Source organism: Coturnix japonica, chromosome Z (assembly GCF_054131305.1).
Source record: "Coturnix japonica strain WE chromosome Z, WE-NBRP24, whole genome shotgun sequence".
In the NCBI taxonomy this organism is placed as follows: Eukaryota; Metazoa; Chordata; class Aves; order Galliformes; family Phasianidae; genus Coturnix; species Coturnix japonica.
The window spans coordinates 57,158,710-57,181,435 of NC_140702.1; the positions used below are offsets into that span (position 1 = coordinate 57,158,710).

A 22,726-nucleotide genomic window follows, 5' to 3' on the forward strand; every position below is an offset into this window, starting at 1 on the left:
CTTAGGAAATAAAGTAGAAATGTACAATAGAAATGTATGATAGAAGTAGAAGTGTACAATAGAGTAGAATACCCAAAAAGCAAATGGGAAATATTTAAAAGCGCGTAAAAGCTAATGAGTTTACTAGCTGAGTAGTTGCAGATAAGCTGAATAATGTGTTATGAAAAGTATTAAATTGCCTGGTAGCTTAATAACAACATTCTTGGATTTTCAAATGAGAATAATGAATTAGAGCATCTCTATCTTTTTAAATGAGGTTTCTTGCTGGAACCAGCTATGATTTGAGTAGCATCGGTTTTTCTGTGAGGTTCAAGAAGGCCAAGTGCAAGGTGCTGCACTTGGGTGAGGGCAATCCCAGTTATTTATATAGACTGGGAGAAGATCTCCCTGAGAGCAGCCCTGCAGAGAAGGACTTGGGGGTCCTGGTGGACAAGAAGCTGGACATGAGCCAGTCACCTTATCCCTAGAGGTGTCAAGGCCAGGTTGGATGGGGGACCTGGGCATCCTGAGATGGTGGGGTCAGTCCTGCCCATAGCAAGGGAATTGGAACTGTGTCTCTTCCAACGCAAGCCATTCTGTGTTTAAGAGATTCCATCTGAAGGACCCATACAAATACCACACCAAAGGCTTATTTTCTCAGGGGGTATTCAGTATAACAGCTCCAAGGACCTGAGGCTCTTTCTTCTGACTAGCTTGGGGCACTATGAGAGAGAGCTCTGGCCAGTCTCTTTCTGCCTGTTGAGACATTTTCTCAGAAGTGATGTCTCTGAACATAACTGTGCTTCTTATTTAGGTTAATGGCCCATTGATCTAAGTAGTAACAGATCAAGTCATATCATCACTTTGCACATCACATTGCAAGTCACATCATACCCTCTGCACAGAGTACCTGTCCTGAGTTGTTTTGCAAGTTCGTTGTCCTGAATTCTGTTAAGTCCATCCCTCAGACACACTCCTTTCACAATACCCTAATAACATTGGCTAAATAGGACATGCACTCTAATTAGAATTTAAAAAAAAAAAAAAAAAAAAAAAAACACAAAACAAAACAAAAGAAAAACAACACACAAACAAAACAAACAACCCCCCTTAACTGCATTATACCAAGCACCATCCCTTGTCAGTGACCACATAATCTTATTGTTGTTTGTCCTGTCATTCCTTACTGCCTTATTACTCAACAATTATTCTATGTCTATAATTAGTACGCAGTGCAGCAACAGAAGATAATAACTCAGCTCCTTGGACTTGTCTGAACACTTCCTGAAGTCAGGAGGATTTCGCAGAGGACAGCAGCTACTGGTAGCAACTGCTTGGCAACCTCCTTGAGAAAGGATCTCCAGTCCTTCCTCTTCAGAAAGTCGCTTAGTTGCTTCTAGAAATCATTAGCACTAATCACAGCGCAAAGGACTGGCTATCTCTGGTCTTCGTGTAACGAAAGGTCTGGCAACAACTACAGCTTCCTTCTCTTACTGAAAAAAGTTCTTGTATTGGTGGAATTACTAATGTGACCCAGCTGAGCATCTCTTATCCATAATAATCATCTAAGGCAATAAGAAATGTATATTCTAGCCAAATTAATAGAATGATTTTCACACTCCTTCATTTTGGGGGAAGTATTAATTATGGGCAAAGTAAGAGTTTACTTCCTAAAATGTGGCCAACCAGTCAAGCTCAGCCAAAATCAAAACAAATAAACAAACAAACACTAAGCAAACAATCAAATAATAAACAACACAATAACTTTGTGATTATTTTAGCTCCAATTGGAAAAGAATAAGAAGCCAAAACTGTATTGCAGTTTGCTGTGCAGTATCTGAAATGCTGGAGGTTTATTCTAAATTCAACTTAAAACCACATTCTGGATTTACTCCTAGATAATACCTAATGTAATCTTATTTGTTCTTTATGCCTAATAAAAACCTACTTCGAGAGCATTCTTGAAAGTATGTGCATTTAAAGCTTCATGGTTATTTTATATCTGCTCATCAGTAGAAAACACTGAAGAACAGATCCCTTCTCTCTAGTTAGAAATTAGAAATCTTTTCATAAACATTCTGAGAATTACAAATAAGTAAATGCTTTTTCTTTGCACTATCAAAGGGACAATTACTTTAATAAAATTTCAGAAAGTCCTTGAAATGGCAGAGTATACAGTGATTACATTTTGTTCCATCTTCTAGTTCAGCAGAGTTCAGACTGGTTAAATAACAAACTATACTTATAAATCTCTGCTATTGGACATAAATACAACTCCAATGTCAAATATTCAGTCTTATGAAATGTCAGAATGAAGCCTATTAGTAAATTGGTCAATGAAATCACAGTATCATCTGCTGTTTTTTCCAAGACTGTTTTCTGTAAGCACTCAGTGTTTGAGTAATGAATTTGTGTAGAAGAAGCCATGTCTTCCTACAGAATCCCCTTCATGAGTTTGCATTATTTTTCCATCTGCAAAAGCAAGGTCACCACTAGTTGCCAAGATCTTCATTATCCAGGTTCTATCAAGAGTTCTTGAGGAGGAGCAATTAATGTCAACAAGAACTTTGACCACCAGAGAAACACTGGTGATAGAGACCTCAAAATGGTAATCAAATCCTCTGAGCTCCATTTTACTTTTGTAAAGCTAGTCCACTAGCACTGCACATTTGACAGGGTGGTTCTACATAGCACAACTAAATGAAAACTGCAACAACTAGAAAGTCAGAAAGCAAACTATAGCAAAATATGAGAGATGGGAGATGGGAAGTTCTTTGCATTGTTAGCAGCGGTACAGAATAGCTGCAGCATATGAAAGTCACAGATCTCCATCACTACTGAAAGCCAGGGTTTAGAATGTCAGTGTTTAGTTCCAAAAATGTCATCCAAATCTGTCACACCTCAAGGCAACAATTGACTACCTACCCAACAAAGTTCCTGACCTGGCTTGATGGAAACAGGGTGCTTTAGTTGCCTTACCTGTTGTTTAGTCATTAGTCTTCCCTCTGAAGACTTCCAGCAAGGATACCAATTAGTGCAAATGGCTTGTAATTAGCAGTGATGATTTTTGTAATGTGGATACCTGCTCAGTATGAGCAGAAATAAGCCACCAACTCATTTCACATGGTCCATAGGCAACTGTCAGGAGGTAAAGATTTGCAGTTAATAAAGGCCTGTGGAAGAATGAAACCAGTGACTCAGAGGAGCAATGAATTGTCTTGCAATACTGGTCCCCAAAGCTACCACCTCTAATCTAACTGGATCATTCTTAATCCTTTGTTTTACTGAGAATGCGAACATTTTCTAAGCACTTACTTTAATGTTCTCAGACACGTACACTGTATGTATTAAACTTTCTGCACCAGGCCTCTTGACATAGCACCTTCTCCTTCAGGTAGAGGGGAATGCTCACTCCCTGTTAGCATCCCACTTCACACCAGTGTCTTTCTTCCATGCCCCACTGGCACCTTGCTTGCATCTCTTGCCTTCATCCTCTCATTGCTGGTATTTCTCTTGACCCACTTCAGTGCTGCTCTCCAGCTCTCCTGGCAGTAGATACACAAAGGCTACTAAATTCAAATATTTTTCTTCTGCTATCAGTTCCTCCTAATGGGGAAGGGCTCTGATTTTTCTTGGATTTTGAACTTTTGCACTCAACCCTTCTTTTTTCCTTGATTTCTTTTTCTTTCTTTTCCCTAGTCACATCACTTTCTTCCCTCTGTATTTCACCCCCAGCTCATGCCTGCTTTTATCACCAGAATGGCATGCCAGCTGCCTTTTCTGTCATTTCCATCCTCCTCAGAGTGCTGTCTATTAACAGCTTCCTTCAACACAAATTCACGAGGTGACATTCAAGTTTACTCCCTTGCTCCAAACATGAGCTCCCATTTGCTTCCTCTTTCCCCTTAGCGACTTATGGATCAATCTAATTTCCTCTATAGTTTTTTAAAAATCATTATTTTATATTTTCACCTCCATAAAACAAAAACACTTTTCCCCCCCTTTCCCATTGTCCTGTGGGTTTCCTGTGTGGATGAGTGGCTGAAAGTGGGCTTTCCCCTTCAGGGTCAACTGTGAGGCTTCCTTGATCCTGTCCAGGTCTGCTGTGAGACCCCTCTCCCCTAGGCATGTCATAGCCTTCTCTAGGCCTGCCCTTCACTGCCTACTCCTGATCTGCCTTTTCAGCTCTCCATTTCTTTCACAACATATTTGCAATAGGAGAGGGTTCAAAACGTGTTTCTTCAGCCAGCCCTCTCCCATGCTTCCTTCCCAGAGCTCCCTCCACTGACATATGGCCTTCTAATAACTTCCGTTCCTCTGGATGCTACAGTCTCCTTCAACTTTTCCAGAATCCTTCTGAAAACCAATATGTTTCTACATACACTCCATGTCGTGACTCACCTTCTTGAGCCAACCATCTAATTATTTGTAATTAGCAGTAGCAAGAAGGAACTGGCATGATGGGAAAGACGAACAGATGTGAAGATGAGAAGCTCAGTATAAATGCTTAGAGAGTCATAAAAAGCAACAAATACTATATTGTAAACTCTCTGCATGCATTCACCTTTCCACAACCTCTGTTTAACACCACCTCACTCTGTGTCATGTTGTGAGATATTTAGCCTTCATCATTAGTAGAGACCATCCACTTCATTTCCACAAATACTCAGCATTAACAGAGTTTGGTATGCCTGAAAATCAGGTAGCTTTCTTTGCTTGCAAAGTGAAACTTCATACAAAACTGTTTCAGCCTGTGCTAATATATAATAAAAGGAATTTAAATTAGCATGAATTTGTGTCAACTGCCTTCTACTAAAAAGTCCAGCTTTTCCTGTTCTATCTGTTTATTGTACCTCTCAAGCATTTTTTTACTGCAACAGTCCACAGCTTTATGTGATGGCAGACATGAGAAGCTGGCAAAGATGATAAGCAACTTTCCTTTTTTTTTTTTTCTTTTTTTTTTTTTCCTTAGAAGATGAAACTTGCTTTGATGACACAACCTTGTTTCCTTACTCCTGTTCTCCTTGACTATCCTCATCTATCATAGACTACTTTATCACATATTGTACTTCTCTGCTTCCATTTCTATCAGAAGCAATAGCTTTCATTCATTAGAACCAGAAGGACTTATTTCCAAATTCACATCTAATTTTTATTTATTTTACAATAATAACAATATATGAGACATACTGCAGTCAAAGGTGACTTATAAAAGAGGGAAGTGGTGGAGAGAGGAGTGTGGAACATGCATACACACATTTATTTCCTATTTATGATGTATTAAATCAGAAGGCCTTGGGAGAATTGAGATCTTGAAAGATATATTTATTTCTTCAGATTTTACCTTTTAAATGATAGCAACATCAAGTCTTAGCAACCCTGGTTCTGATGATTCTTTTTGAGAGACAAGGATTATGGCGTTCTTAGTTCTCAGCTACAAGTATTTAAACTTGTGTTTGTGCCTGTTGTTGGAGATGGTCCCCAGGAATTGCATTTCTTTCCAAAAATTCTGTTAATATTTAGCAATGAGAAGGTGTTAAGAGAAGTAAATAAATAAATAACCATTTTAACTTTTGCAAATCCATTCCTCCCTGAAGTGCTCAGCACCCAGTAAACATTATAATCACATAATCTTGTCTTTAGGAAAGAGAAAGAAGAGGAAAGTTGCCAGTCCCTCTACATAACCCCATCACTTTCTCCCTCCAGTGAATTCAAACACACAAATCTCCTTACAGAGTTTCACTGTCTTTATTTATACTACATAAGAAAAAAAGAAAAATAAAAAATAAAGGCTATTTATGGTCACGACTCATAATTTCTATTTTAAAGATGAGAAAATTTCCTATGTATGTGTTGAGTTTTCTTGAATTGTAATTTTACCCATTAAATCGATGCTAATTGTTGTGTCTGTGAAATCAGTATTTGAAACATAAGTGGAAGAAGCTGAGGTCTTCCTAAATCTGTGTTAAGATTAAAAAGGTGACTTCAGACCTCATTTTATTTCTTGTTAGTAGTGTTGATATGGTGGTCATTTAATGTGAATACTGCAAATTGAGTCTGTCAGAAGAATGGTCCACAGGAAAGATGTCCAGAATGGCTGGGTTCTAAATGTGTTATTAGATTGACTGCAGAAAATTGGAGTCATCTTTGTCTGAGATGTGTATAGCTGTGTGATCACCCCTAAAGATCTTAAATATAGGTAAAGAAGTTGTTTGATGTTTATTCTTCAGAGAAGAACTCAGAAAAACAAAAGGGAAAATAAAAAAGAGGGGAGAGGGGAGGGAGATGGTGAGTAGAGGTGTCCAAGAAAGGAAAAAGTATTAACTGAGTATTAACTGGTAATAGTAGCAGTAATTCTCTAAACAGGCTTTGGACCAAGGCTCAGCTTTTAAATGGAAATTGTTGAATAAAAAGGAATTTTAGTCTGAGATATCTATTCATTCAGTGCCCACAGACAGATTACAAATATTCCTCTGGACAAAATGTAATAGGTAAGGAGAAAGATGGGCTTTTCTGTGGTAGGAAGGCTAAAGGTTGTGCTGAGATTATTGGGAAGGTTTAGTGAGGAGAAAGGGAGCAACTTGTCTGCCTGGGGCTCTAGATCAGCGCAACTTAGGCTGCCTACCAGTTGCCTCTACATTCTGTCCACCTCTCCCTACTGTTCTTTATGTATGAAAAGACACCCACACATTCACTTACAGAACACAATTGTTACACCTTCTCCTTTAAGTGCCTTTGAGATTATCAGTGGAAAATAAGCAGTGACTTTCATGAATAACTCAAGATAAGCAAGGGAGGCAGACCATGGGGTAATCTTCATTTCTGGCTTGCCTCAAGAGAGGACAAAGTGCTGGGAAGTTCATTCAGCCAAAGTCCTTTGTGGAGGTGACTATAAAGAACTTTACTGCCATTTAAGTTCCAGAGTGTTTAGTAACTCATTACGTGGTCCAGTTTTGTATCAATAATACATGTGTTCAAGCTACTGTTGATTACATTAACACTTTTAGCACAGAATCACAGAATAATCCAATCACTGAATCATAGAATCATCCAACATACAATCACAGAATGTTTTGGATTGGAAAGGACCTTAAAGCTCACCGAGTTCCAGCCCTGCTGTCATGGGCAGAGACAACACGCATCAGATCAGACTGCCCAGGGTCCCATCCAACATGGCCTTGAATGCTTCCAGGGATAGGGAACTTATACCATCCTTAGGCAATCATTGCCATCATGCCAGTTTTAGGAGTCTCTTTAAGTAATGAACAGGAAAGGACAGTAAATAGAAAACCTGGATAATGCTTTACTCCTGTTTGAAACACACATACATAACAGAGACAATATAAAATGTTTACTTACTCCTGATTACGTCAGAGAAAAAAAACAAGCGGCAGTTTAAATTTAGCCTAATTTTACATCGTATAACAGTCTTTCGAATAAAGGTTGTTTGCATACTGAAATGAATCTATACAGATAAAACTTGGAGGCTAATTATATGCCAGTTTCCAAAAAGGGATGAACAACAGTATTCATTTCCAACACAATATGTATATGTGCCGTTTAACTTCTTCCTTCAAACCCTATGGTCTAACATTGTGGCAATTCACTCAAAGACTCTTCACGCTAGTACAGCATAAGTAGTTTAAAAACAGACAAAAACCCCAACAAGAAAGAGAGAAAGAAAGAGAGAAAGAGAGAAAGAGAGAAAGAGAGAAAGAGAGAAAGAAAGAAAGAAAGAAAGAAAGAAAGAAAGAAAGAAAGAAAGAAAGAAAGAAAGAAAGAAAGAAAGAAAGAAAGAAAGAAAGAAAGAAAGAAAGAAAGAAAGAAAGAAAGAAAGAAAGAAAGAAAGAAAGAAAGAAAGAAAGAAAGAAAGAAAGAAAGAAAGAAAGAAAGAAAGAAAGAAACTGCAAAAGATATCTTTAAGAATCTGCACATTCTTTTTTGAAAATTCACTCAAATTTAAAACCATCTGATCAGTCAGGAAATTGTTATGGATAGGCAGTTTCCAATCTGATTGTTTTCAGAAGTAATGGAATTGGTTAAAGGGACTGAATCTTTTATTTCTTGATTCCTAACTAGCCTGAGTAATGCATGGAAGTTTGTTCTATGTTGCAAAATAGCATGTAATGCAAGATGTCTTTTTTCATTCTTGTTTACTGTGTTTGAAGTGAATTCATGAAATAGGCTAATTTCAGAACACCACAGATGAATTACAGAATGGCCCACAACATTTGAGATAGTAGCAGCATCGCTGTGTAACGTGTTATGATTTTGATGTTAAAGCATAAAGTATTTGAATTGTTTCCCCGATCTGTCTGCTGGGCAGATTGCCACACTGCGCAACGCAAATATACATGTACATTTGCAAAATGGTATTTTAAGATTCAATAAATGTTTTGATATGAGTACAAGAGAGTGTTTGATTTTTTGTGAGAATGTTATTTCCTGGGTCCACCACTCAGCTGAGGGAAACCCAAGTGTCAACTTTCACCGTTAATCATTATATTTTAATCATTATATTCCTTCAAATACATGCGCTCCCAAAGTAAACTTTCTTGTTATATTTGCTCTTGTTTTCAATAGAAAAATTAGGATTAGTGCCTGACAAGCAGAAAATCCACAACATAAGACTTTCTTCCAGGAGAACATAAGGCACGTGTTATAACAGGGAGTGGACAAGTATGTCTCTAATATTTATTTTCTCAAATGCAGAATTACAACAGGGATTTTGTGATCGAGCAAAGGAGGTCAATTACTGTACTACAGTGTCTTAAGACTTGATCCACCCTGGGAAAGAATTTCAGAACCTTTGTTCTAGATACTAATCCTTATGTTACAAGTTCTAAAGAAGGCACTAGGACAAAGGCAGTGTACTTTGAATAGGGTATTTTTCCCTATCCTGATCCTAAAGCCTCTCTTATTTGACAATATGAAAGTTAAAAGAGAGGTGAGGTTACAGAATGCTAATCAGACATGGAAGGGTTTAGAAAACACCAATAATTCCATGCTACATATGTGTATGCCACACAGACAACTGATTGGCTTAGCTGTACTGAGTGAAGTGCGTTACAGCTGTCCACAACCAGTTAGCATTCTACAATAGGATTAGGGTCTTTTACACCTACTTTGAATTATCCTGCACATGAAGCCTGTTTACCTGTTTACAGCAGCCTGAATTTCAGCCATAGGAAAATAATTTTTATATTCAAATAAATTATAGTAATTGGAGTAAAAGTTCATGATTTCTCCAACACACACATTCAAAAAAAGAACTATTTTTTTTTTCTACTTGAATAAATTGAGTGCTACAGAAAAAGTCATGTCATAAATTGTTTGCTGGTGTCATAAAGAAAAAGTGATATCCTCCTTTGTAAGACGAAAGGGATCAACAGTGTGCACTATAATGAAGTAAGATATAGCTTCCCAGGAATAAAATCAATCATTGTACTCTGAAGAAAGCTCAGTTCCATTCACTACAGCAAGTACATATTTAACTTCACTGATGTGTCTAGAGTTGCATTAATGAGCCCATCTGAAGAACTCCATTAGGTCTTCCTGTCTAGACTTGAGAAACAAATAAATACTACTTACTGCACAGCACTCAATATAGGCAAAACACTCACTTTTACAAATGCTTGATGCACAGTGAGGAAAGTGCTAAAGCCTCTGTTCCCTATTTTGGATTGCCATCTTTACTTTGTTTAGGCTGCACTTTAGTATGTCGACTGCTTGCTCCTTGCATTCAGCTGCGCTGACTGAAATACTGATGACAATTAAATTTGGTTTTTTGAACAGACCTGGCTCGGTTATATGAAGATTAATCCAAATAAGCAATTGAACTACTGCTTTCTGCTGCATCAGCTGTTTGAAGATTGGCATGCATTTAAGTCTATGTACTGCACTACTTGTAGAGAGAAATAAACCCAGGCCACAATAAGACATTTTCCCTCACACACTAAGTCATGAGTCCTCAGTAATCCAATCTATTTGCATAATTTAATAGTCATATTGCATTTCCTTCCATTTAGGAAGGCAAAGGCTTTTACGTTTGTACTCTTAGGAGCAATAGGATTGCACTATAGGCTAAGTCCTCCTTGTACTGGTCCCAGCATTGAATTATTCTCTCACAATAACTTAAGTGTCAGTGCCTCCCCCATTGTCCTGCAGCACCATCAACACTGCTGCTTGTCTGCACAGCCATGTACAGACTGTTCAGTTCTAGGACTCATCATTCCTATCCCAACTGGTAGTCAACCTCTTTATTTTAAGTGGCTTTAGGAAAGCAAACATGCCAGTTGTATGGCAAGATAAAGCAAGGGATATTAAGTTGTACTGTGAAAAATGAAAAGAGTGGACATCAGTGCTTGCAGCTTTCCATTCACTTTATTTCCAACACAATTATATTCAAAAATGTTGTCAAGGTCCCCCCCCCCAAAAAAAAAAATTAGTGTAATAAATACTTCACTTTGGGCTGTAATAAATAAAAAAGAGTTATTAACAAGGAATGCACTTTGCCAGCCACAAGTGTGGATAGTTTCTGGAAAAAGGAAAAAAAAAAACCAAAACAAAACAAAAAGTATGGCCATAGTTCACAGTTAAGCAGCGAGAAGCCGCTTATTACAGCTATTCCACAACCATGGACCTCGCCCTTCCTTTCCAGATGCATATTCACAGTTTAACTCCATCAAAAAAGCTTTCTTATAGGGGAGCAAAAAGTCACACTCTGCTCAGAATTCAAGTCAAAAGTATCTTTAACACACACATGAAGCAAGAAAAACTATGGTCCGAAGAACATCTTGTCACACCATTTTAGTCCAACAGTAGGTTCAGGCGGCTGTAACAGAAGTGTGCCCAGCACACTGACAGTCAAGTTTTCGTACCACCACATATCCCCATTATCAACATACTAGTTGCTTCAATATCCCCACTGTAGATTTCACAGTGAACAAGAGGGTCCGTTTGGTTTAACGGAGTCAGTCCCTTCAGTTACATCGCTGCAGTAGCATGTTCAGAGCGTATTCCATTCTATGCTTTAGTTCCAGTGAGCATCCTGAAACCAGAAGAGTTGACAGACGAAACGTTGTGGATATCCTGTCTTCATTGATGTAGGTAAGGAGATACTCCTCACTCTGATTGCAAATGATGATTTTTGTGTGATCGTGATAGAAGTTCACCTGAAAAAGAAGAGAGCACCCATCTGTATACTTTCTCATCTCGATGTCTGCTGCTTAGCTAGCTTTGCAATAAAGTAACGTAGAAGCATTTTGTCAGGTGATGGTACCAAACTTACTTGAAATGTGCCATCATTAAAGAGCATCATCAGAGCTTTATCAGATTTAAGCCACTGTAGGAGGTAAAGCCTGGGCCTGCGTACATCCGTTAGGCTGGGCAAATCCCCTCCCTGGGAAAGGAAATATACATTGTATTAAGCACTCCATTCACTTAGCTTAAGGCTCACTTCTACAGCTCTAAATCCAGAATGTGCTGAACTTACATCCATGAGGTTCTCTTCCATGTAATGGGAGAAATACTTGAGTATTGTCACTTGGCTAATGAACTGTTCAGGAGCCTCTGCAGCTGTGAAGACAGAGCACTGGCCTAGCTCAGCATAGTAGTGGACTGTCCTGTAAGAGCAGGAAAAAAAACCAAAAAACACAATAAATTGAGAGGCCAGAGATGGGCAATTTGAACTTGAAATTGTTTTATCTCAAGTTCGCCATCTGTTTTGTAAGCATTCTTACTTTTTATCTGGTAGAAGACTCATATGCGCCCCATTGTTGAAAAGGACACCGACAGTATGATCTGACAACTGGTATCCAAATCCATACTTGTTAGAGTAGTCCACCCATTTTGTAACCCACTGGAAGGATGTTGTGAGCTGCTCTTTGGGAATGCTGTCTGCTTCTGGCATGTTCTCCAGACATCCACGCAATACCCTTGCAACTGTATCTGCAACACTTCCCATGGTACTGTCTTCCAGGCCTGAAAGAGAGGGATTATTAGACTGACGTGACCATATAGAGCAAGCTTTAATTCCAAATCTTAATTTATCTAGACTGTAATTTTAAGATGGTCAGCCTTTCTGGCTTTCCAGTTTCATTTCGTCCAAGATACAGGCTGTAAAATGAAGTACCAAAAATAGGGGTCAGGGAGGGAAACAGCTGGTTTTTTGGGCTTCCACGTCTGATATATGAATAAAGTAGGTGTGTGATGTGGAATTAGAGACAACATCTTGCTGCACTTACATTCACTGCTACTGCTGCAGCTTCCTAAAGTTCCTCTGACAATCATCCGAATAGAGTCACCAATCTGCTTTGTTTCTGGTAATGCTTGTGGCTTGGCTACTGTTGTGATAAGAGGCTGGATCTCCTAGAAGAGATGTCAGACAAGTTACATTTGATGATCACGAGCCAAGTCTTATACACAAGGTTTTGCACGGCTCTCCTGCCTACTAACAAACAAACAGTAAGTTCCAAGAAAGCTGGTATTAATCTCCCTACAAAATACAAAGAACTGCTCTTAGACTGTGAATCATGTCAGGTCCTTCCCATTCTCCCAGTGTTCAGTTTACACCTTAAACACTGCTTATGTTTTGCCAGGGCAGAAAAGCAGAAGACTGAACAGCTGCACGCAGGCCTGACCACCACATTGCAGAAGTTATAACCCAGCAACTTATTCTTTAAGAAGCCCTACTTAATCATGAACTGAAAACTTGCATTTGAAATATTGGGAAAGAGTACCTGGCAGACTAGTTTCCATACAGACAACAATGGATGCTAGGCAGATACTGTAATTACTCCAAAGACAAAATAGATAGTCTCTACAAAGGCTATCATACTTTGTTGAAGCTCGGTTAAGCTCTCTTAAAGCAACTCTCCTAATCATTTAAGCTTGATTATGCTGTGTACGGCCCCAGCTTTGAAATCCAAGTCAAATATAACTTAATTATATCTACTCCACCCAACTGTTATTGGATTTGAATTGAACTTCGCTTGTATTTACCTCATCTGTTCTGTGTTTGTGGGGCTGCTGGGTTATCGATGTCTTCTTCAAATCATGCCTAAGCTTGTAAATTTCTTCATCTTCTTTAGCTAGTCTATCTGCAACACAGAAAAATAAAACAAATAAGTCTTGATGATGTATCTAGAAGTGCTGCTCAACATCCTGCATTAGACAACCTAACAAGTTAGCTGCAGTTTGTCTCTTTCCAGATGTATTTATAAGCCAGCCACAGCCTCTCAGAACAACAGCGCCATTACACACAGATCTATGAGAGTAAACCGGCAAACAGATGGCCCACATAGATTGTCAGTATGCCAGAAGAAGTATTTACTTATGTATGTTGGTGTAGGTTGCAGCCTGCCATCTACACATATTGATAAAGAGGTTAAGCCTAAACTAAAGAAGCAGAGATATAGATACAGGTGCTTCACTGCTATCTCATAGCTATATGATACTAGCACAGAACTGATGGCTTAGGGATAAGTTTCAAGCACAATTATAGTTCACTTACTGTGATTATCAAAGTATCTGGCTTTATCCTTTTTACCACCAAAAAGAGCAGCAGCTGCTTTTTTGAAGAAATTTTTAGCAGGACTTGACAAATGGAAGTCAGGAACAGTGTGACAACAGCTAGCAGAAAGTCTGTCAGGTGTAAAGCCCTGTGGAAATGAGATTCAAAAAGCAATTTTCAAACCACAGGGTGCATTTGTAAGGGTAGATAAGGTTTAAGCCAGAACATTAAATAAGACAAACCTGTACAAAAAAATCATGCCGCATTATTTCATCTAAACTGGGCCGGTCTTCTGGATTCTTTGACAGCATGCTAGCAATTAAGTGCTTTGCAGGTGCCAAGAGAGATGAAGGCAGACTGTATCTTGCTTCCCTTATACATCTGTATGTTTCTTTAAGATTTGTGGTCTCAAATGGGGGTCTTCCCAACAACATCGTGTACCTGTTGAAAAACAAAAGCCAACTTAATTTTGTGCACCCATAACACAAGCTGGCAACCACTGCACACATTTTATCTGTCCCCTAGTAAGGAGAACTTCGGCACTTGGGTTCGGCATCTAGAAAGGGCTGCAAACCAACACAGCACTGTATCCATTTCCTTTGAACTCTTAAAAGCCTAAGCCAACGACAGAAATATTTTATTTCAAAGGCAGCAAAGTACTTACATTACACAGCCTAAGGCCCAGATGTCAGATTCACAGCCATGCCCTTGTTTGTTGAGGACTTCTGGAGAGAGGTAATTTGGTGTGCCACATATTGTTCTGTAAAATCAAAGAGGCAGGTTAGGGTAGGAGCTCAGGGAGAAAAAGGAAAGAAGCTATTTTTCATAGGGCAGGTTTTACTCTCAAGTTCAGGCAAGAGCTCAGAGACTCCTAATGCAGCATAAAAGACTTTTATGAATGCTAATAGCATAGACACGTTTCACAGTGCCTTCATGATACAGGAAAAGCAGACTCATATCTGCACTATTAGTCAGGTATCCTGCCTCAGGCATTTGCTATTATTCAAATGCTGAGAGGAGGAATGCAAACATCAAAACACAGCAAACTTTTCTAGAAGGGGAAATCTTGATTCCAGAGCACAATTAGCTCTTCCTTTGACACAGGATCTCTCTATCTCCATCCCTCATTTCTAAGTGAATTTGGTTTTGTACACTACAATACACTTTTTTTTTTTTTACTTTAATGCTCCTACCTCCTCCTGTGTTCCAGTGGTTCCAGCCTAGCTGCCAAGCCAAAGTCACCTAGTTTCAGTTCCATGTTCTCATTAATGAAGAAGTTACCTAGCAGAAAGAAATTCTGGTTAGTCTCCTTGCAAAGCAGGAATGCATTTGCCACAGGTGCTGAGTCATACTTTATTCAAAACCAGAAGCTACCCAAGACTTTTGGTTTGTTTTTTTTTAAAGTATGGATACTTAATACCATTTCTCAAACACTCCAGCTTCCCACTGTATAGGCAGACTAAGCTATTAATTAAGCTATCAGCACACAAGTTTAACGTGACACAAGGCTGACAGGGCTGGAAAAGTATGTATTTTTAGAAGTTGTCGAGGAACAGAACTTACCTAGCTTAAGATCCCTGTGCAAGATTTCCTGTTCATGAAGATACTTTAGCCCTGACACAATCTGCCTGAGGTAGTATCGTACTTCTGGTTCCGTCAATACCTTCCGTGCTTTCAAGATGTGAGCCATTGACTGCAGAGGAAAAAACAAAGGCAGACGTGTCACTCAGCATTCACACAAACAATTCACATCAAGTACACAAAAATTAATGCATGGATGAACTAGAGAAGCCCTGAAAAATACTTTTTACACATTATACCTTTAAATCAATTACAGATTCCAGGCAAGTAAGTACTGGATTTCTCCCAGCTGATGCTCACCCTTCTACTGCAGTACTCCAGAAGAATGTAAATATTCTCTCTGTCTTCAAAGTAGTGGTAGAACTGAACAACATGTCTGTGATTAAGCATTCTGTGCAGCTCAATTTCTTTATCAATCTGGTGAGATAAGAGAGAAGGAAAAAAGCATTGTTAGCCGTGTGACCACAAGCCTGGGAAGCGCAGAACAGACAGCTCTGCTGGAGTTGTTCCAGGAAAAGGGTTGGGCAACCAGCACACAAAGCGAGTTTGAGGGGAAAAAAAAAAATAAAAAAAAATCGTTCATGCACACACACCTTCTCCCTTTGATGAGGTTTCGCTACTCTGCTGTGAGGAATGATTTTTGCAGCATAAACTTTATTCGTCGTCAAATCTGTCATCTCATAGCACTTGGCAAATCCACCCTGAAGAAACACAGGAGAAAAAAAAGCCATTAGAGCAGGTAGGAAAGAAGCCCCGCACTGAGTCATTCACCAGGTCGCATATTAGTCAATGAGCATAACTTCCTTCGGGCAGGACAGCCGGCTAACACGCGGAGGTGCTCAGAGCTCCCTCCCGAAGGGCTGCGACGGTCGCACAGCGCACACCCGAACGCTCCCCGCCGGCTCAGGACACACGGGCTCGGAGTACGGGCGAGAATGTCCGCGGCCGCGACAGACGCACGGAGACCCCGGGAGCAGGGCTGCAGGCGCAGACCCGGCCATTACCTTTCCGAGCACCTTTCCGCGGCAGTAGCGCTTCCCCGTCGCGGGGTCGGTTATAATCCGGGACACCTCGGCGGCAGGGTGTGCGTGCTGGTGGGGCTGCTCTTCTGCTTTCTTTCTCCGCGGCTCGGCACTGCTGGCCCTCCCCACGGCCGCCTCGCAGCCCCTGGCAGCAGCAGTAGTGCTGGAGGCTCCGCTGCCTCCCGGCGGGTAGGCGATGGTCCGCAGCAGCTCCATCTCCGCGTCGCCGTCCCGCCCGCCTCCCACCTGCCGCACAACTCAGCTCCGCTCAGCTCCTCTCCCCACCCCGCTCCCGGCGCTCACACAACGCCGAGCAACCCACGGCTCGCCCTTATATCTCGAGGAAGGCCCCGCCCAGCGGCTCGGCCCCGCCTCCTGATGCTCAGAGCGGCCCGGCACGGCCCAGAGCCGGGACAGAAGCCCTATGCAGACTCGGAGGCAGCATTGAGGGCATTGCGGCCGCCCGCAGCCACCCCCGGATCGAAGAGGAGACCAGTTCTGTGCGAGCCTTGCTGCCCTCGCTGTTGCTCACATGGGGAGATCTCGCTGCCCAGCCACATCCCCGCGCTCTCGGAGCCGTCTGACAGAGGGACAGATACAGGCAGCACTGATGTTTTATTTTCACGGACAAAGACGTTTCTTCAGACATCCTAAACACACCTCTAAGACAACGGAACTTTTGCCATATAGGGCAGCCCTCGTCTGTTAGTCAGAACGGCAACATTCATTTTGCACTGAGCTTGCAGGCTGTCCTGGGCAGCAAGTCTAATCCCGCTTACTTTTGTTTTGTTTTTTGCCAAAGATATTTCAAGCATCACATCCCATTCTCTTATTTGTCCAGACACCTCCTCCCAGCAGCCCAGAGCTTCTCCTGTGATCAGTTGCTTGCAGTACTGCAGTGCATGGCACCAAAAGGCTGCAGCCGGGGGCAGAAGGATAGCTGCTTGGAAGCACCTCCTGCAACACTCTCTCCCCCCTTCCAGGATGCTGCTTTGCAGCTGACATTAAAATTTCTCCCTACTTCACATTAGAAACTGGGGTGCACAGTCCTTGATCTCTGATACAGATGTTTGAAAAGAAATGGTCCTTGAAGAGTGAAAGGTCCACGTGAGAGGAAAGTTTTAAAGTGTGAAAGTTCCTGTTCATTTCTGAAAAGGAGTTTGCTTTTTCGTACACACTGGGAGTACATCTGCTTGCTTACTGTGCTGGTGAAAACAGAAGTCCAGTTAATTCCATACAAATTAACATCCAAGCACATGACCATATAAAAGAGTATGGTATCCTCCCCTGAGCATTTCTTTCAGATCTTAAAATAGCAGTAATATATACTCAAGTAATAAGTATTGCTTTATGAAGTTAGTGCTTGGGTGCACATACACTTGGTTGTGTGGACTCTACATGGTCTGCACATCTGCATCTAGGCTCTGGCCACGTGCTCCCCCTGCATAGACGTCTCTTTCCTCTCTCCAAAGTCATGATAGTATTGTTAGAATTGAGCCAAAGGGGTGGGGGACAAAAACAGAAACAAGTTAAAATTCAAGATACCCAGGTTTCACTCCTCCGTGGTATGCCAGCTTTTCCCTTAGCCCCTCACCAACTGGCTTTCCAGGCCAACAGTATTGCCATCACACAACTTACATTTGTCCAAACTAGTATAAATAATTGAAAAATAAGTAGAGATAAGTTGCTTAACGTTAAAAATAATTTCACAGTTCTTTGTTTTCTGTCACTAAATTGCTTTGGTCTGTTGTGCTGAGAGGCATATGGGAAAAAGAGGAAGCCAGCCAGGATAGAAGTGCACGTTTTCCCTCCACTGGCAAGGAGTGGTACTACAAACGGAGGGGGAGAAAGCAAGTCTAAGGAAAACATGCTTCATCAGAGAAAGGGGAGGTTGTTAAAGATAGATTTTAAAAGGAGAAGAATATGTGCCTGGAGCTGAACACACAGAACCAGGTTAAGACTCTTTGTTCCCCTATACTCTGCTGAAGCAAAGACTTTAAGCACTAATATTCCCTTCAAGGTGCCAGTTTTACCACAATATTCATTGTGAGTTTCCATAAAGAAAAAGGTGTTTCAAAAATTCTATTTCTGCCCTTTCCTACTTCTGAGCCTCCCATTTCATCTTTCCTTCTGTCCAGTCTTCCCACTGCCTCTCAAGTTCTACCCTGCCTTCATAGCTCCTCAGGGAGCTGCAGGCACTAAGCTCAGTAATTAAGAGCTGTGGAAGTCTCTTAAAACCCATGCACTGACAATTATATTTCTGGCTTCTGTGAAGAGCTACTGTGTATTTTGAAATCAATATATTTCACTGCTCCTTTTAAAACTGTTTGGATAAAATAGTCATTGTTAACACAGGGACTTCAAAATGACTCGTGCATTTTACAAGAGAAATCCATCCTAGCTAGAGTTCTGTAATTTATTTTTCTCCAAGTTACATCAAATTTGTCCTCAAGCATACCTGCAAGCTGCATCAGAAGTTCATTTGCAGGATTGGCAGAAGCTTTCCAGCCCTATCAGTAAGCAAGCTGCAGTTACTCTGACAAGAAACAAGGCAACGTAACACAAACCCTGGCCTAGCATTCTGTTCCCAGTTCCAGAAAGAAAAGAAAACGAACAAACAAACAATCCTAATTCCTCATACCAACAGCTTCACTCTCACAGACATGTACAGTCTTTCCAGAAAGCCTGATAATCACAGACTTGGAAGCCTGTATAGACGTAAATCTCTGGGTCAGGTGAGGAATGGGAATTTGACTGAGTTGCAACTGGCCTAATTACAGCCCTGTAGCTAACTGCTAGGGCTGCTCTGGGAAGGTCCTGGCAGGAACCACTTGTTCTTACCAAGATTTTTGGAAAAGAGGTGTTTCAGGGCTTATGTTTCCAGAAAGTAGTGTGTCCAACGCTTACATATTACAGAACCATGGCAGCTGTGAATGTGATGAATGTGATGAATGTGATGAGATTTGAAGTCATTATTTGCATCAGCTACCTGGCCTCCAGGTTGCCTAAACCCTGTACTTCCTTTTTCCACTGCCAAATAGGCTTCTTCAGATGTCACAGCCCATAGGCAGGTAAATCACTGTTGTGTTTGAGTGCCAAAACGAAGCTAAGGAAAATGAATGCCTTTGAAAATAAAAGGTGAAAAATAAGATTTCCATCTAAGCTTTCAGAAAGTTTTCTCGAGTTTGTTTTCTCATTGAGGTTTAGGACCGGGTTGGTTCGTGTTTCCACAGTCGTGCCATCGCACCCGCCAGCAGCCCGGCCCCGCACAACCGCCCGGGCAGGTTCTGTCACCCAGCCGGGCCTCCTCGCAGCCGGTCACGGAGTGCCCTCCTCTGGGCAAGCTGGGATATGACAGTCTGTTCCAAAGAGTGCTTAGAGATGCAAAGTAGTGAGCCCCACGAACAGATCTGTCACTTGAATATGCACCATGCGAACCATAAATGTCATGTCTGAAGCAACTGTTGCAAATCTCACTGTGTGACTCTCACCGAGTCTCACTCCTCTTTCCTTCTCCTCTGCTCCATCCCCTTCATTTCATTCTCTAGACCGACCTCTTTTACCTCATCACCTTTTCTCCACCACTCCAGAGATGGCTTTGCATTCTGCTTTTATGTTCCACTCCCTCCCTCCTCTCCAGGGCAGCATCTGTTGTGCTTTTAGTAAGGTACTCACAGGCTGTAAAAAGCACAGGAGCTGAGCACAGTTAGGAACAAAACCTTTGATCTGATGCTGCCATGTGGCTTATCAGTTTGAAACCCTTGCAGTTTCAGTGTCACAGATCATCCTTCCACACAGATATGACTCATTTGTCCTCCCTAACTTACCACATAGCTAGAGCAAAGAACTTGCTTCAGCTATAATTCATGTATTTTCATTTTCTTTGTTTGAAACTTGGCAAAAGTTCCAAAGGCCTGAATTCTCTTACAGTTCCTTTTGAAATGATCAACCAATTAAAAAGCAGGCAGGCCACCAAAAGCTTAAGACAGTCATAAGTTCTCCCAGAAAATCTCCAGAAAAGCAGGCACTTAGCCCAGTAGGTCACAGACCGTGCTAGTGTCTGGAGAGGTGACTAGGTCTGTTCTGACCGTGCTGGCTCCGGATGGGTTCCCAGTGCCAGCAGAAAAGCAGTTTTTGCAGCTGAGGTGGTGATAATTTCCTGTATTAGGTTCCCAAAAACAGGGCTTTATTGGCTGTATATGCTGTCTCTGAGAGGTGCAGAGACTGAGTACAGGCAGATAAATGGAAGAAACTTAGTGTCCAATCAGTTGTCAGAATGTGCTGGGGAAAGATTCTGCTTTCTCTCACTCCTCACCACTCTCACACTCTTCCCCTGTGCTACTTGGGGTGAGTACTGTCTCACTGCTTGATTTCAGACACTAGCCCAGGCTCTAAGCAAAGTGAAGTAATGCTTTCATATGCCCTACTTCTACAAGTGAGGTCAGACCACATGTTTGCACGTTGTGGTTTTTTTCATATTTTGCTTTTGGAGTTTGACTTGTTTTTCTTGTACATATCAGATTAAGAGAAGATTACACTAACCTCAAAGCTATTAGGACAGAAAGTTGAAGGTGTTCATTTCTACCACTAAAAGTTGATAATTTGTTTTTATTATTATTTATTTTTTTAAGCTTTGCAAGGTTAGTGTCTGAGGATGTGTTTGCAGAAACAATACTGTCAGATGCAGTTGCCTTCACTGGAGGACTGCATAACCTCCATTCTTCCTCATATGCTGCAAGGTAGACAGCCAAGGGTGCCAACTACATTACTCTGTCCTTAAAACAAAACAAAACAAAACAGTTTAACCTTGTGACACAAACACTTCAGAATATTCATTCAGTGTCCTCTAGAATTGTGCCCCCTCTGCCTGCAATGTGAGGGCTCCTATGTACCCACTTAGCCAAAATAATACCACAAAACACCACAAAGCCATTTAGTGAGACACCCTAACACTATAGTCACCTCTTCTGCCTTCAGCAGCTTATTCCAGCTGTGGCTTATGCTGACACTGGTGATTTTCAGCATGCTAGTGAAGGTGTTAGGAACTTCATGAGACCAAGATTTAAGATACTGCATATTAATAATATAGTGGTTATACCCAGAATTTGACCGTCTCCAATGTAAAAGACTGCTAGACTGTGCATGCTATACAACTGCATTACTCCAACAGAAAGAGCAAAGATCTGTGTGATGGTAAAGCATCATGCCCAGCATTAGAGACACTTGGCTTTAAACCTGGGGAACAATCAGAGTAGTGTTTTGTGCCCTAAACACAAAACACTACTTTTGAATTTGTAGCCCTTCTCAAAGCCCAAATATCTTAAACAAAGCCTCCTTGTTAAATAAAATAATGCAAAAGGATAGTCAAAATCCTCTAAACAGAATAAAGACTTCAGTACTTCAGTCAGTTAATTTCCCTTCCTGTTCTCCTTTCTGATTATCTGTCTTCAGTGGCTGCAGGACAGCAATGTTTCTTAACAATTAATCTTGATGTTTATTTTCTTTCTATGGGTAGGAAAGTGTTTTCCTGAATCCACAGAGCAGAAGTCAGTGTTACTGGTGCTGAGGTTGCACAGACAACACAAAATCAGAGCTATGAGATAAACAGGGCAAAGAGCCCATAGCCAAGTTGTGGTAGCACAGATTATGTTGAACTTTAAGATCTAGTTTCAACCTCCCTTCCCACAATCAGGGCTGTCCCCCACCAGCTCAGGCTGCCCAGGGCCACATCCAACCAGGCCCTGAACACCTCCAGGGAAGGGGCACCACAGCTTCTTTGGGCAGCTGTGCCAGCACCTCACCAACCAATCACTGTCAGACCATGTAAAAAGTTAGTACTCCTCCTGCTTGTGAACTCCTAAATCTGTAGTTCCCAATTATTTGTCTTCATGATACTCCAGAACAACTGAATCTGTTTTTTCATGTACTTATTACCAGTAACCAGACATGTACATGGGCTATTTCCAGTATACTATAAGCATGATGCTCAAAAAAAGGAAATCAGGTATTTAGGAGACTGAAGGGATTTGTTTCCTATTTTCTACACTGAAGTATGCTTGTGAAACAGCTCAGCAACAAATAACTAAATGCTCTGGCAGACAGGAATACAAATCACTATTTACAGTCCTTAACTGTTGCATGTAATGTTCAAATTCAGCAAGCCAGTGATGTCTGTCTCATGTGTGCATAAATCTAGAGGAACTTTAGAAAGTTGCTGTTGAATGTAAAAGAGTTTGAGTGCCTATAGAAAACTGGGTTACTTGGTAATTAGACACAAGCCAGCACTTTCTGCACTGCAGGTGCTCCAGAGGCACTTTGCTACACAAGTGAGACACAGCAGAAGCAATCCTGAGCAGAGCAAATAAACAAATGCTCAGAAGGGAGAAGTGATCTAAAAGCTGCTGATACTACAGCCAAATAAAACAACTATGTCACCTGTAAGAAACAATATCCTGAACTCATTTCCCACTGAGATTAGACCCAGCTAATATTTCACCACAGCTTTCCCAAGTTAAAATATTTTTGTATTTATGTGCACATTTAGAAGTGCTTGGCACTACATTTAGCTTACTGAAGTAACATGCTGTTACTACTAATCCTAAGTATTAAATCACGTCATTCGAAATCTCTG

The 22,726-nt window shown here is 41.0% G+C and overlaps 1 protein-coding gene across 2 annotated transcripts; it reads right to left on the reverse strand.

The window, feature by feature from the left end:
• Nucleotides 1-10,343: 10,343 nt before the first annotated feature.
• Nucleotides 10,344-16,403, reverse strand: PLK2 (polo like kinase 2). Of its 2 annotated transcripts, none has more exons than XM_015848784.3 (14): nucleotides 16,078-16,403; nucleotides 15,667-15,774; nucleotides 15,374-15,490; nucleotides 15,056-15,185; nucleotides 14,686-14,773; nucleotides 14,157-14,252; nucleotides 13,735-13,933; nucleotides 13,493-13,640; nucleotides 12,982-13,079; nucleotides 12,225-12,348; nucleotides 11,721-11,961; nucleotides 11,474-11,603; nucleotides 11,270-11,380; nucleotides 10,344-11,153 (listed from the first exon to the last, which is right to left on the reverse strand). In XM_015848784.3, exons 1-14 carry the CDS (start codon nucleotides 16,309-16,311, stop codon nucleotides 10,962-10,964), a joined length of 2,016 nt encoding a protein of 671 aa, XP_015704270.2. In that variant the 5' UTR covers nucleotides 16,312-16,403; the 3' UTR covers nucleotides 10,344-10,961. The 2 variants fall into 2 exon arrangements, with proteins under 2 accessions (XP_015704270.2, XP_085385639.1); XM_085529513.1 differs by having other exon boundaries at nucleotides 15,313-15,490.
• Nucleotides 16,404-22,726: the final 6,323 nt, after the last annotated feature.

Coding starts and splice junctions, on each gene's coding strand:
- PLK2 (XM_015848784.3), bottom strand. CDS start 16,311: ATGGAGCTGCTGCGGACCATCGCCTACCCGCCGGGAGGCAGCGGAGCC. Junction 14,774..15,055: donor GCACAGGGATCTTAAGCTAG/GTAAGTTCTGTT, acceptor TCTTTCTGCTAG/GTAACTTCTTCATTAATGAG. Junction 13,080..13,492: donor CAGATACTTTGATAATCACA/GTAAGTGAACTA, acceptor TCTGTGTTGCAG/ATAGACTAGCTAAAGAAGAT.